The sequence below is a fragment of the Felis catus genome, chromosome D1 (genome assembly GCF_018350175.1).
Source record: "Felis catus isolate Fca126 chromosome D1, F.catus_Fca126_mat1.0, whole genome shotgun sequence".
In the NCBI taxonomy this organism is placed as follows: Eukaryota; Metazoa; Chordata; class Mammalia; order Carnivora; family Felidae; genus Felis; species Felis catus.
In genome coordinates this window covers 45,858,398-45,872,720 of record NC_058377.1, presented here as the reverse complement: position 1 = coordinate 45,872,720, position 14,323 = coordinate 45,858,398, and the positions used below count along the sequence as shown (strand labels likewise).

General features: G+C 34.9%; 1 protein-coding gene across 2 annotated transcripts in view; it reads left to right on the top strand.

Moving 5' to 3' along the window:
* Positions 1-14,323, top strand: part of TMEM135 (transmembrane protein 135) — a 255,216-nt gene that overhangs the window by 48,483 nt on the left and 192,410 nt on the right. For both annotated transcript variants that reach the window (XM_045038638.1, XM_011286541.4), the window contains exon 4: positions 511-544. In XM_045038638.1, coding sequence (XP_044894573.1) covers positions 511-544 — 34 coding nt within the window. The remainder of the gene's footprint in view (positions 1-510; positions 545-14,323) is intronic.

The following is a 14,323-nucleotide window of genomic DNA, read 5'->3' as shown; positions in this document are numbered from 1 at the left end:
TTTTGTGCAATCGATGTGCATTGTTTTGGCCTTGACATCTTGGCAAGATGAATTCTTTAAGGTTCTTTATTAAATTAAGAACTCTAGAGTAAATATAGGCTAATAGCAAATTATACTTTCTATTAATATAAGGAAATAGTAATTTTTTTGAGTTAGAGGTATAATTGACACTTAACATTATATTATTTTCAAATGTACCATGTAATCATTCAATATTGGTATATATTGTGAAATGATCCCTATGGTAAATCTTGTTAATTACAAGGCAATAGTAATTTTAAATAATTTTAATTAATGACCACTAAATAGAATGTTTAATGACCACTGAACAGAATGACTTGTAGAATCTATTTAGATCCAATTGTTAGGGTACAGAAAACTTAGTTCAGTATAGTCTACCTTTTTCTCAACTCCTGATCATCGTTTTTATTTCTAAAAAAAATGATAACATGATTATTAAGTTAATTTGATACTTCATCTCACTTTATATCTTTTTAAAATTATTTGCAGGAGAGGGCTGCTCACTATTTATATGGCCAATTTGGTAAGTAATTCCTTTCTTTTTGTTGTTGCTTTTAAAGTTTCATTGTGCTTTTTCATTTCTCTTTTTAAAATCAAGTTACATTTAAAAAATGGGAAGGAAAGCTACTTAAATTTCAGAATATTTTCTGTCTCAGTTTTAAAGCATAGTCTTAAATGTTTAAAAAAGCCTTGATGCCACCCAGTTTATTCCTGTCATACATGACTTAATTTCATTTATTTCAGGAGGAAAGTGATTCACTGCCCTGTGTCCTTCATGGCTGTTTTTTTTCTTTAAGCTTAGATCTTCATCTTTGATAGGATATATATTTCTGTGTATCTCTTTCTCTGTATCTTTGATTTAATTTCATACTCTGCTTCTGTTGCCATTTCTTATAGAAAAATGATTTAAAGATGAGCTTTTGTGATGTCATTATTCTTGGACGTCAGGACAGCATTGGTTCTATCTCTAAAGTCTGAGTATATTTAATAACATAATTAGCTAGGCTTCTTAATCTGTAAGTCTACAGGAATGAAATTAATGTTGTTTAGTCTGTTATTCTTTATGGTAAATATACAGTCAAGATTATATAATTTTCATTGCCAAGTTCATGATTTAGAACGTATTTATATTGAAATCTTCTAAAGTTGTTTAATAGAATTGGTAGTCAACATTGAAAACTTTAACTAAAAAATGATTTATTTATCTGAAGATAGGTTGTTGAATTCTCTAATGAGGGAATATAATTCAGAGTTATATTTATCATTTCTTTTCAGCTATAAATTTTTTATTATAAATTAGTAATATTTAATTTTTGCTCTGTACTTAGCATATGTCACTTACTGTGCTATATGCTGGTAGACAGGATGGAGATAGTCTTTACACTTAATGGAGTTTGCTGTCTAGTGAAGGAGTCACAGTAAAAATAACAATGTTTGAAAAGGACTGGAATATAAATTATAGTATGCTATGAGAACCATAATAGTAGCACCAAATTATTCTGGGTGCTGCTCTTCTTTCTTATTTTTTAAAAAACTTAAAAATACTTTCCCTGCATACTAAGGTGGGTTTGAATTTTAATGTGTTTTTTTTCTTTAAACATGCACATACTTTTCTATACTACCACATGGTGTGTATACTTTAATACCCAAATGCTATCTGTATTTAATTTTTTGTAATGTTTATTTATTTTTGAGAGAGAGAGATAGAGACAGTCAGAACGCAAGCAGGGAAGGGGCAGAGAGAGAGGGAGACACAGAATCTGAAGCAGGCTCCAGGCTCCGAGCTGTCAGCACAGAGCCTGATGTGGGGCTCGAACTCACTGATGGTGAGATCATGATCTGAGCCGAAGTCGGACACTTAAGCGACTGAGCCATCCAGGCACTCCAAATACTAGCTGTATTTATATACTTGTCTTTAAATTCTAAGTAAAATTTTACAAACTTTTTTTTGGTGTGGTGTGGTGTGGTGTGTGTGTGTGTGTGTGTGTGTATTGCCTCATTTAGATTGTTAATTTCTGGAGAGATGATCTTTGATTTTGGTTGATATAATCAGTGCTAGAGATTGGTCTTTAAATACTGTAGTTTTGGGGAATAAGCCTTTTATTTGAATGAATCATACAGAGATTCATATGCAGCTGTAAGAAATGGTGGAGAGATCTCGTATTCATTCTACTCAGTTTCCCCAGTAGTAATATCTTCCAAAACCAAAGTAGTATCAAAATTATGATATTTATATTGATATTTAAAGAAATTTTCCTTTCGACAAGGATCAAAAGTTAATTTTGATCCTTTATTAAGGACATTTTTTTATCATTAACCACAAAATTTTAATCAGACCAAAGCCCTTTTTTATACCTCAATTTTTTTTTAATGCCTCAATTTTGACTATGTTTAAAGGAAAGTAAATTTGTATATAATATATTCTTGGTACTAATGATAATCTAATAAGTTTAATTCTTCTCTTTATCTAAATAGAGCCTTTTGTTTATACAGTTACTATACAACTATTTCTGTAATAAGAGAGTGGCTGGTGCAGAATAGGTAAAGATTTAAACATTTTCAGAGACTGAATTTATCCTTAAGAAGTAACTTTGTTCTGTAATTTGATTGTTGCTTCCTAGACTAAGTTGAAATTGTTGGCGTATAATATCAAGAGCAATATTTCTAAATGTTAGGAGGTTTTTTAAAATTATTTACTGTATTTAGGTATGTATTTCTGATTTGGGAAGTATCAAAAAACATAAAAAAGAAAGTAAAAAATCATCTGTAATTTTACCATGTAGTAATTTTAGTATTTATTTTTTATTCCCTTCCTTCTCCTCTAATGTACATACATAAGTACACAAATATAGATGCATAGATTTCCAATACATTTGGAAATGTGGATGGTGTTATGGTTGTTGCAGTGACTGGGGGATGTTGCAAGCATTTAATGAAGAAGCCAGGGATGCTAAACACCCTGCAGTAAAGGGACAGTTCTGCATTATGAAGAACATCCCATCTCAAATGTCAGCTGCACTCCTGAGTGGGTACATATTATATATCCTTTTTAAACAATCAGGGACATATGTTTTGTGACATCTTTTGTTTCTGTGCTATCTAGTTTTTATTGCTCACGATATTAAGTAATCTTTTTTTGGAGGGTGTACTCCTACCTTTTCACTTCTTGTTATATCTTCATTACAGTGGGTTGGTTTTATACATAAACACATATACATAGCCCCCCTCAAAATGTTGGGAGACAATGAAATAATAACTATTTGGCTAATAATAATATCATCTTGTTAGTTTTGGTTGTGATAGTTACCCATTCCTTGGTTACTTTGATCAGAAAATTTCAAAGGCATTGACATGCCTTTGAATGAGTACAAGATAGAAGAATATGTAGATTTGTCTTCATATTGTCTTTATTTATTGTCTTGTCTTTATTTTTATTAGTAAATATTTATTGCATGCACGGTACTTTGCTAGGTATTGGGACACAAATATAACCTATCATTCTGTCCTTGAAATTGATTTAGTTGAGGGTACAAGGTATACCTGGATCAATACCTAGGTGATTGATAGGCCAAGATAGTGCATTCACGTCAAATATGTGATAAGATAATAAAGTCCTTAGAACTTTAGAAAAGGAAGTTAGCTTTGGGCTAGGGCAATCACAAAGTTTCATGAATTACATGGAACTTGAACCTTGAGGAAAGGAGGGGACTTGGAGGCAGCTTCATCTTAGAAACATGTCATTGGTGACCATAAGACAAAATCCTTCCCTTTCCAAGGATTGCTAAGTTGGGGTCAAGGTTTACAAAAAAAGAAAAAGATAAGAAACATTCAGTATCTACCATGTTAGACACTGTGAGTGAAACTGTAGCCATTAAACAAGGTTGGGTCACCCGGGTGCCTCAGTCGTGTCTAACTCTTGATTTTGGCTCACGTCATGATCTCATGGGTCATGAGATTGAGCCCCATGGCAAGTTCTGTGCTGACAGTGCGGGGCCTGCTGGGGATTCTCTCTCTCTCTCTCTCTCTCTCTCTCTCTCTCTGCCCCATACAGTTCTGTTTCTGGGGGATCTTCTACTTAAGAAGAAAGAAATATATAAGAGGAAAGAAATACATAAACCAATGGAAATAAACCTCATCTCTGTTTTTTAGTATTGACAGTTGTCTCAGAACAGAAAACAGTATAGTGTTTGTACTATGCAATTGTGAGGATACAGTTTGCTAACTGTGTTTTTGTTAGTGTTGTAGGAAACAGGTGAAGAGCTATATACTCTAAATAAAGGACATCTCTATTAGTGCTTTTGTTATTATGAAAAGATTTTTTCTGGTCTCCTTATAGTTACTTTTATTACCCATGATATCTGTAAGTAAGCCCTGGTAAGTCTTTGTTATTAGATCAGTGGTTTATAGCCTTAATGATTAGCAGTTTCAGTAATTACAAACTTAAGGCAGTTGAATTCATATCCATCTGAAAGTGTGTTTTGTTATGGGTTTGTTAGCTTATTTTGGAAGGAAAGGGGTACAATTTTTAAAATAGTATAGTTTTTTAGATTTTTAGAATTCATAGAGGATTAGTTGTTAAAGGAAAAAATGTACAAAAGGTATAGACAAGTATGAAATAAAGAATTAAATGTTTTCTCTTGCTTCTGCCCAAGATATGGCTATAAAATTATGGAAATGTTTTGTTGGGACTAATATGTTAGAACCAGTTACCCACACAAACACCAGCTGCCAGGATTCAATTTTGCCACAGTATAATTTAAGAGTACACATAAAAGTTTGCATTGATATGATTTCCCTTTATTGTGTTGGTTGTGACAATGGCAGGATCCCAGGCTTTCAAAATTCATCGTATACTGCTAACAGTTATTTAAAATGCGGTGTTAGGTGAAGTTCATTTATTTTTTAGTTTAATTATAATTTAGGACATTTAAAAATCTCTCTAGGGTGCCAGGGTGGCTCAGTCGGTTAAGTATCCGACTTCGGCTCATGTCATGCATGATCTTACAGTTCGTGAGTTCAAGCCCCATGTCGGGCTCTGTGCTGACAGCTTGGAGCCTGGAGCCTGCTTTGGATTCTGTGTCTCCCTCTCTCTCTGCCCCTCCCCTGCTCATGCTCTGTCTCTCTCACTCTCAAAAAAATGAATAAATGTTAAAAAAAAAAAACTTGAAAAAAACCTCTCTGTATAGACCCTTTATAAAACTTTTCTCTGCAGTTTCATTTATGCCACTATGCATTCAACAAGGGGTGCATTTTAAAACTGGAAAATATATCTAGTAGGCCTGCTTCTAGCATTTGCTTTTTAATTTTAAACACACACAGTGTCTTTGAATAAAACATCTGTCTTTGATTTTTCAAACATAAGGTTTGAAAATGCTGATTCATATGTTTTCTTGTAAGGCCACTTCAGTGAAATTAGATTCAGCAGGTATTTGTTATATGTCAGTACTGTGCTAGGCACATGAAGATACGAAAGAAATACAAAATGGATTATAAATTAGTTGGAGAAATTTGACAGATGAACTTGAAAGAAATAAACTGAAAGTATTAAATTCACAAAAACAATTCTAAACACCTTTTTCCAGTTACTCCCCCAGGCCTTCCCTCTGCAGCATATGACATCTACTGTCCATCTAGCTGCTCAGGCCAGAAACTTAGGAGTCTTAACTCTTTTCTTCTCTTTATACTCTTAGTTCAGTCCATTAGGAAATCTTATTCTACTTCTGAAATATATTCTGGGGGTTATAGTGACTTGCCACCTCTGTGGTTCTAACCATAGTTTGAGCCCTAAATCTCTTGCCTGAACTACCTTAATAGCCTAATAACTGATTTACATCTTCCCACCCTTGTCTTCCTAAATGTAGTCTGTCTTCCACATAAGCAGTCAGAGTCACTGGAAATACAAATTACAGCATGTCAGTCTTCTGCTTAAAACTCAGAAAAACCTTCCCTTCCACTGTACACCAAATGAAATCTAAATGCCTTACTGTGGCTTACAAGGCTCTGACTTCATCTACTTTTTCTTCTCATTCTTTGCACTTGCTTTCTTTCTGTCTGTTGAACACTTTAACACTTTCTGTCTCTTGAACACTTTTACAGCCTTAGCATTTGCTTTTCTTTGTGCTTGGAAATCTGTTTCCCTAGATTTCTTGGCTAGCATCTCCTCCTTGTGTAGTTGGCCCATTGTTACCTTCTGAGAGAGCTCTTTCTTACTATCATAGTTAAACAACTTCCCCTCACCTCTCTACTCTCTAACTGGTAATCCTATCTTTTTTCATGGCATTTATAAGTACTGAATTTTTTATTTGTTTGTTGTCTTTTTTCCCTCACTGTGTGTAAGCTGCTTAAGGGCAAGGGACTCTTGCTTGCTCCCTGACATATCTCTAGTACCTAAAAATACTGCTTAGCATATAGTATATGCTCAATAAATAATTATTGAATGAAAGTCGACTGGGAGCAGATACTACTTAAAATGGCAAAAATGAGAGAGAATGATCTCTATTCTTATTTCACCCCTTTCAGTACCCCTAAGTCTTAAGTCCTTTAAGCCAACCAAATGACCTTGTTTTCCCACAGGAAATAAACAGAGGAGTAAGTGGATCTGTCCTCGGTTGAGTTCCTGAACTTGTAGATCCGTTTTTAGAAGCCTTCTTAGAAGTACCAGAATTAGTGGTGATACTGCTTTTTAGGTTCTTAACTCTGACTCAGTCAAATTGAGGAATGTATTGCTGGTACCCAGTATAACAATAGACAATGTTGAGCTCTTACCTTCATTAGTAGAAGGTGAGATACTTTGTTATTTGAGGATAATAGGTTCCTTACGTTTGCCATGGCTTTCTTGGTCAGAAAGACAGAATAGAGAGGAATTTTCCTAGAGACTGTGAGCATGAAAAGGGAAATAGTTGGGATGCTTGGGTGGCTCAGTTGGTTAAGCGTCTTCGGCTCAGGTCATGATCTCGTGGTTCATGAGTTTGAGCCCCACATCGGGCTATCTGTTGTCAGCACAGAGCCCACTTTGGATCCTCTGCCCCTTTCTTTCTCTGCCCCTCCCCTGCTCACTCTCTCTCTCAAAAATAAATCAACTTAAAAAAATTAAAAAAGGGGAATTGTTAGAGACTCTTATTTTCTTTTACTGGATAATTTAAAACTGTGTTTTTGAGATATTTCCTTATTGTTGTAAGTATTTACTTTGAACTTCTCAACATATTTTCAAGACCTGTGTGTGTTATGTACTTCCAATGCATTGCTTCTAACTGCTGTATAAAGTGCCAGAATATTCATCCTCATGTATGCTCTATAATAGTTATTTTAAGGTAGAAATCATATATCATAAAATTTACCCCTTTAAAGTTTACAATCCATTGGTTTTTAGTATATTCACAAAATTGTGCATCTGTCACCACTGTCTAATTTTAGACTATTTCATCCACTACATTTTATTTGTTCATTCTTCCAGCAATGGATATAAAAATTGCTTCCAATTCAGCATCACCATGTGGTAATGAACATCTTTGTACATGACTGTTTTGTGAATTTTTCTGGGTGTGTGTGAATAAAATTTAAGGAGGTGAATTTTTAGATCATGTGCTTTCTGGTAAAGGTCAGAATGGTTTGGAATGTGAGTAACACCATTATTCTGGAGTTCATTTGGAGGTAGAATTATTGTTATTTTAGGAGAGAAATTTGTGCTTCTTTGTCTTGTGTTTCTATTTGAATAATTGATTACTCATCTTAGAGATTTCAGGCTTGGAGGTTGAACTTTGAAACTATTAGGTACTCTGCTATAAATGGTTTGGAGTAGTAGTGCAAGGTCAGTTAGACTACAGGGAAATGAGTGTAATTTCTCTTTGGGTATAGCTTGTATTCATAACTAGTCTTTATCACATACCTTTGTTTTCTATTTTTGGTAAAGATAATGTAAAATACATATTGGGAAATTGCAAGAGACAAATGTAAAAGAAAATCAATAAAAATAAGTAAATAAATCTAAAAGAAGCAGATATGAAGAAACAGTTTTACAAAGAAATATAAATAAAAGAGACAAAGGAAAGTAATATATAAGAAAGGAAAATGTAAAATACAATAACAACCTATGTAATAAGCATTTGGCTTTCATTGACACCTGAAGGGGGGTGTAGCACTTCTTTACTTCTGGGTAGGCATGGTCTCTGCTGACACCCCTAGTTGGGGGTAGGAGAGCAAAGGCCTAGTTATCAGCTGGTGGGGCTGAGAGTCTCAGCTCTGTACTTGATATTCTCTGACTCTTCCTCATTGGAGGCCTTGTTATAGCTTTGTGAGGGTGGTCATTTGGTCATTGATGGTGGATATTGGGCCACAGGTTTGTGTGTGTGTGTGTGTGTGTGTGTGTGTGTGTGTGTGTGTGGTGTTTGACTTGAGTAGAGTGGTTATTGTCTAAAAGTTTGTGTTTTGATAGACTGCCCTTTTCTTGGTCTTTTAGCAAGACAGAGCAGGTTTTTGTCTGTGCTTATTAGCATTTACAGCTTACCAGGCTTCTTCAGCTCTAACAGTGGGATAGATAAGGCAAAAAGAAAATGTAGGTACTCACTACCATGTCATTCTTTGGATTGTAAGATTTCTAGATGGTCTGCTCTCTTCTTTTCAATTTTCAGTCTTTAATGTTTGCTTTATATCCAATGTCCAGTGTTTTTAGTTGTAATTAGTGGGAGGAATAAGGAAAATGTATATAACTGATATTCCCAGAAGTAGAAGTCCTTATTTATATATATGTACATATATATATATGTGTATATATGTATGTATATATATATGTACATATATATATATTTTTTTCTTCATATATATATTCAACATTTTTTAAAATGTTTATTTATTTTTGAGAGAGACAGAGACAGAATGTGAGTGGGTTAGGGGCAGAGAGAGAGGGAGATACAGAATCCGAAGCAAGCTCCAGGCTCTGAGCTGTCAGCACAGAGCCTGATGCGGGGCTTGAACTCATGAGCTGTGAGATCATGAGCCGAAATCAGACGCTCAACTGACTGAGCTACCCAGGTGCCCCATATGTGTGTGTGTGTGTGTGTGTGTGTGTGTGTGTGTGTGTGTGTGTGTGGTGTGTGTGTGTGTGTGTGTGTGTGTATGTTTGTGTATGTATGTGTATGTATGTGTGTGTGTGTATATATATATATATATATGTATATGTATTTATATATATTTGGTAGTCAGAAATAAGCACTTATGAAAAACAAGTTACCAAGATCAAGATCTGGCAGAAACAATTAACAACAAAACAGACCTGCAGAGACTACGTGTGTTGGGATTATCTGAAAATGTTTTAAAACTAGTGTGTTTACTATGTTTAAAATAAAAGATGACTTCTGATGCAGGCTCAATTGGAGTAACAGGGAACAGATTTACCCTTCTGACTGAAACAACAAAAAACAGACAAAATAAAAGAAACAACAGTTTTCAAAACATTGTATATGAAGCAGTGAAGAACAGTGATCCCTGAAAGATTGGAAACTAGTGCGGTGAGTCCTGTGGTTGCTTTGACTTACTACCTGGAGAGCATTTCTAGGTCATGGAGAAGGGATGTAAAACTGAGGCAGAGCCTATTTCTATCTCGGGAGTTGACAAGACATAGCTCGGAGTCCAAGGAAACAAGCTGGCTAGAGTTTGCAGGTAGGAGAGGAGAGAGGTAGTTCCAGAAATGTGCAGAGGATCCCAATGAATAGTTAGGTGAGTTCTGATTTGTGCATGCATGTGAGGAATCTACTGAGATTGGGAAAGGAACCAGCGAAACCCATTAGAGGCAAAAAAAAAAATCCTCTGAGATCATGCAGGGCTAGGAATAGTTAACGTTCCCACCATTGAGAGTAGAAAATTTCATAATTTGCAAGGTATTGGGAAGAGTCAGAAGCATTAGAAGTCTTTAGAAGCATTAAAATTTTTTTACCTCAGAGTGTGGCAAAATTAGTCCTAGACTAAAAACTGCTCTGGCCCCAACTAAAACAACAACAACAATAACAACAACAAAAAAAACAACAACAAACAGCAAGACATGAAAGGATCTATTTCCAAATAACTGCATCCCCAAATAAATCTAAGGAAAATTGTGGGAAAACAAAAATATACAACATTCAACAAGGTAAAAATCACAATGTCTGGCATACAATGAAAAATTGTCAGGCATGAAAAGAATTAGGACCAATAATGATGATAAAAATCAATCATTTGAAACGAACTCAGAAGTGATACCTGTGATAGAATTAGTAGACAAGGATCTCAAAGCAGTACTTATTGTATTCCATGTACTCAAGAAGTTAGGGGAAATACTGAACATGTTAAGCAGAGATATGGAAGATATAAAAAAAAAGACCCAAATTAAACTTCTAGAGATGAAAGCTATAAGATCTGAGATGAAAAATACACAGAGTAGGTTTAATGGCATATTGGACTTTGCAGAAAATATTAGCGAACCTGAAGGTGTAGCAATAGAAACTATCCAAAATGAAACACCAAGAGAAAATAAAAAACATGAACAGAATATTAGTGATCTAATAGGGCAACTTGAATTTGCCCAATATGCATACATTTGGAGTCTCTGAAAGAGAGGGGGAGGGAGGGTCAGTAAAGGCATTTGGAGAAACGTGATGAAAACTTAACTGTCATATCCAAGAAGCTTAATGGACCTCAAGCACTCTGGGAACATGAAGGAGATGAATCATATCATAGTCGATTAACCCAGTGATAAAGAAAAAAATCTTGAAAGCATCCAGAGAAGAGAGAACCTTTTATACAGAGGAATGAAGATCATGGCAGGAAATCTCTCATTGGGAATAATACAGACCAGAAGACAGTTAAGCAGTATCTTTAAAGAACTGAAGAAAAGGAACTGTCAACCTAGAGTTGTATACCTAGGAACATATTTTTAAAAGATAAAGATAAAATAAAAATAAAAAATAAAAAAGAATTCATTACCAGCAGACCTGTAGTTAGGAAATGTTGAAGCTTATCAGGAAGTAGTCAGGAAACTGATAGCAGTTGGAAATCTGAGTCTATGCAAAGAAATTAGGATCACTGGAAATGGTTAGCTACGTGGGTAAATATGAAGGATACTGTATGTGTGTGTGTGATACACACACACACATAAATATCCCTTTAAAAAGTATAATGGTAAAAATAATAGCAATGTAGTTTATGAGGATTATAGCATATGTAAAGTAAGGCATAGCAATGATAGTAAAAAGTTCAAGAGGGAAGAATGGGAGTGTAATGCAAGATTTTCATGCTATATGGGACATTGTATAATATCACTTGAGGGTAGACTGTCATACTTTTAAGGTGCATATTATAAATCTTAAATCAACCCAGCTAAATGTATTGTAAAAGTAAAAGGACACATATATTAAAAGTAAACTAAAATGGGTTTCAAAAGAAGCCATTTTAAAAATAAAGGGATAGACATATTTAAAGTAAACTAAAAAAGGTAAAAAAAATAAAGTAGAAGGTGAGAAAAGATATATCATGCTTACTTTAAGCAGACATAAGCTGGAGTGGATATATTAACATCAGACATAGTAGATTTCTGAGCAAAGCATATGACCAGAGAAACAGAAGATTATTTAATAACAGTAAAGGGGTAATTGAATTAAAAGTATATAATAGTCCTAAATAAGAGTGCTAATAAGAGAGCTTCGAAATAAGTAAAGCAAAAACTGATGGAACTGCAATGACAATTAAGCACACTCACATCTATACTTAGAGATTACAACATTATTCTCTCAATAACTGAGTGTCAAAATCATTAAGGGTATAGAAGCCTTAAGTAACATCAACTACCTTGGTATAGTTGACATTTATAGAATTTTCTACCCAACAACAGAATGAACATTGTTCCTTCCTTCCTTCCTTCCTTCCTTCCTTCCTTCCTTCCTTCCTTCCTTCCTTCCTTCCTTCCTTCCTTTCCCTCCCTCCCTCCCTTCCTTTCCCTTCCTCCCTCCCTCCCTCCCTCCCTCCCTCCCTCCCTCCCTCCCTCCCTCCCTCCCTCCCTTCCTTTCTTTCCTTCTGTCCTTTTTCTTTCTTTAGCCCATCCCCTCGACCGAACACTCCACCAGCAACCCTTAGTTTGTTCTCTATTTAGGAGTCTTTTATGGTTTGCCTCCTCTGTTTTTAACTTATTTTTGCTTCCTTTCCCTACATTCATCTGTTTGGCTTCTTAAATTCCACATATGGCTGAAGTCATGATATTTGTCTTTGGCTGACTGACTTATTTCACTTAAGATAATACACTCTAGTTCCATCCATGTTGTTGCAAATGGCAAGCTTTCATTCTTTTTGATTTCCAAGTAATATTCCATTGCACGTATATACCACATCTTCTTTATCATCTGTTAATGGACATTTGGGCTCTTTCCATACTTTGGCTACTGTCGATAGTGCTGCTATAAACATTGGGGTGCATGCGCCCCTTCGAAGCAGCACTCCTGTGTTCTTTGGATACATACCTAGTAGTGCAATTGCTGGGTCATAGGGTAGTTCTATTTTTAATTTTTTGAGGAACCTCCATACTGTTTTTCCAGAGTGGCTGCACCAGTATGCATTCCTACCAGCAGTGCAAAAGAGATTCTCTCTCTCTGCATCCTTGAAAACATCTGTTGTTGACTGAGTCGTTCATTTTAGCCATTCTGACTGGTGTGAGATGGTATCTCTTTGTGGTTTTGATTTGTATTTTCCTGATGATGAGTGATGTTGAGCATTTTTTCATATGTCTGTTAGCCATCTAGATGTCTTATTTGGAAAAGTATTCATGTCTTTTGCCCATTTCTTCACTGGATTATATGTTTTTCAGGTATTGAGTTTGATAAGTTCTTTATAGACTGTGGGTACTAACCCTTTATCTGATACATCATTTGCAAATATCTTCTCTCATAGAATGCACATTATTTTCAAGTGCCATTAAGATTGACCATATTCTGGACTATAAGGCAAGTCTCAAGGGATTCAAGTCCTACAATTTGCTGTTTTGCCAAATTGTCATTAAACTTGAAGTGAGTAAGAGATACTGGAAAACCCCTAAATATTTGGAAAGAAACATACTTCAGAAGATATTATGAGAGACACTAGAAAGTATTTTGATCTGAATGAAAAAGCAAACACAACATATCAAAATTTGTGGTATATACTTACTGCCTATTTAGAGGGAAATTTATAGCACTAAATGCCTGTTGAAAAAAAGAAGGGCTTGGGGTGCCTGTGTGGCTCAGTCAGTTGGGCATGGGACTCTTTGGCTCAGGTCATGATCTCAGGGTAGTGGGATCGAGCCCTGCATGGGGCTCCATGCTGGGTATGGAGCCTGCTTAAGATTCTCTCTCCCCATCTCCCTCTGCTCCTCTCCTACCTTTGTGCACATATGTGTGTGTATACTTTCTCTCAAAAGAAAAAAAAAATGAAACAGACTAAAGGTCTTAAATCAGTGACTTAGTTTCTACCTTAAAAAACTAGATAAAGAAGAGCAGTTAAACCTAAAGAGAGAAGAAGTAAGGAAATAATAAATATTAGTGTGGAAATAAATGAAATAGCAAACTATGAAAACCAGAGAAAAAATAAATATACCCAAAGCTAGTTCTTTGAAAAAATGAATAAAATTGATGGCTTTCTAGCCAGACTGATCAGGAAAAGATGAGAGAAGATACAAATTACCAATATCAGGAATGAGAGAAGTGATATCCGTATACAGTATATAGGTATTAAGAGTATACTAATATTTGATATTTTGAACAAGTTTAAGTCTGTATATTTGACAATTTAGATGAAATGGTTTCATTTCTTGAAAGATACCACCAGAATTCACTCAAGAAGAAATAGATAACATGATCATTCTTGTATTTATTAAGGAAATTGGATTTGTAGTTAAAAACATTTTTCCAAAGAAAATACCAAGCCTTAGTGGTTTTACTGGTGAGGTCTACTAAATATTTAAAGAAGAAGTAATACCAGTTCTACTCAGACTATATCAGAAAGTTGAAGAGAAGTGATCACTTTCATAATCAGTGAGGCCAGCATATTTTATTTTAGTTGAAGTATAGTTGACATAGAATATCAAATTACAGCACAGCAATTCAACAATTATTATATACATGATGAAATGCTTACCATGGCAAGTGTATTACAATTTTATTGACTATATTCCCCACGCTGTTCTTTTCATCTCTGTGACTTACTTACCTTATAATTGGAATTCTGTAATATCTTCTCCTGCTTTGTAGGCTGCCTTTGTGTTTTGCTGATGGTTTTCTTCACTGTGCAAAGCTTTTTAGTTTGATGTAAT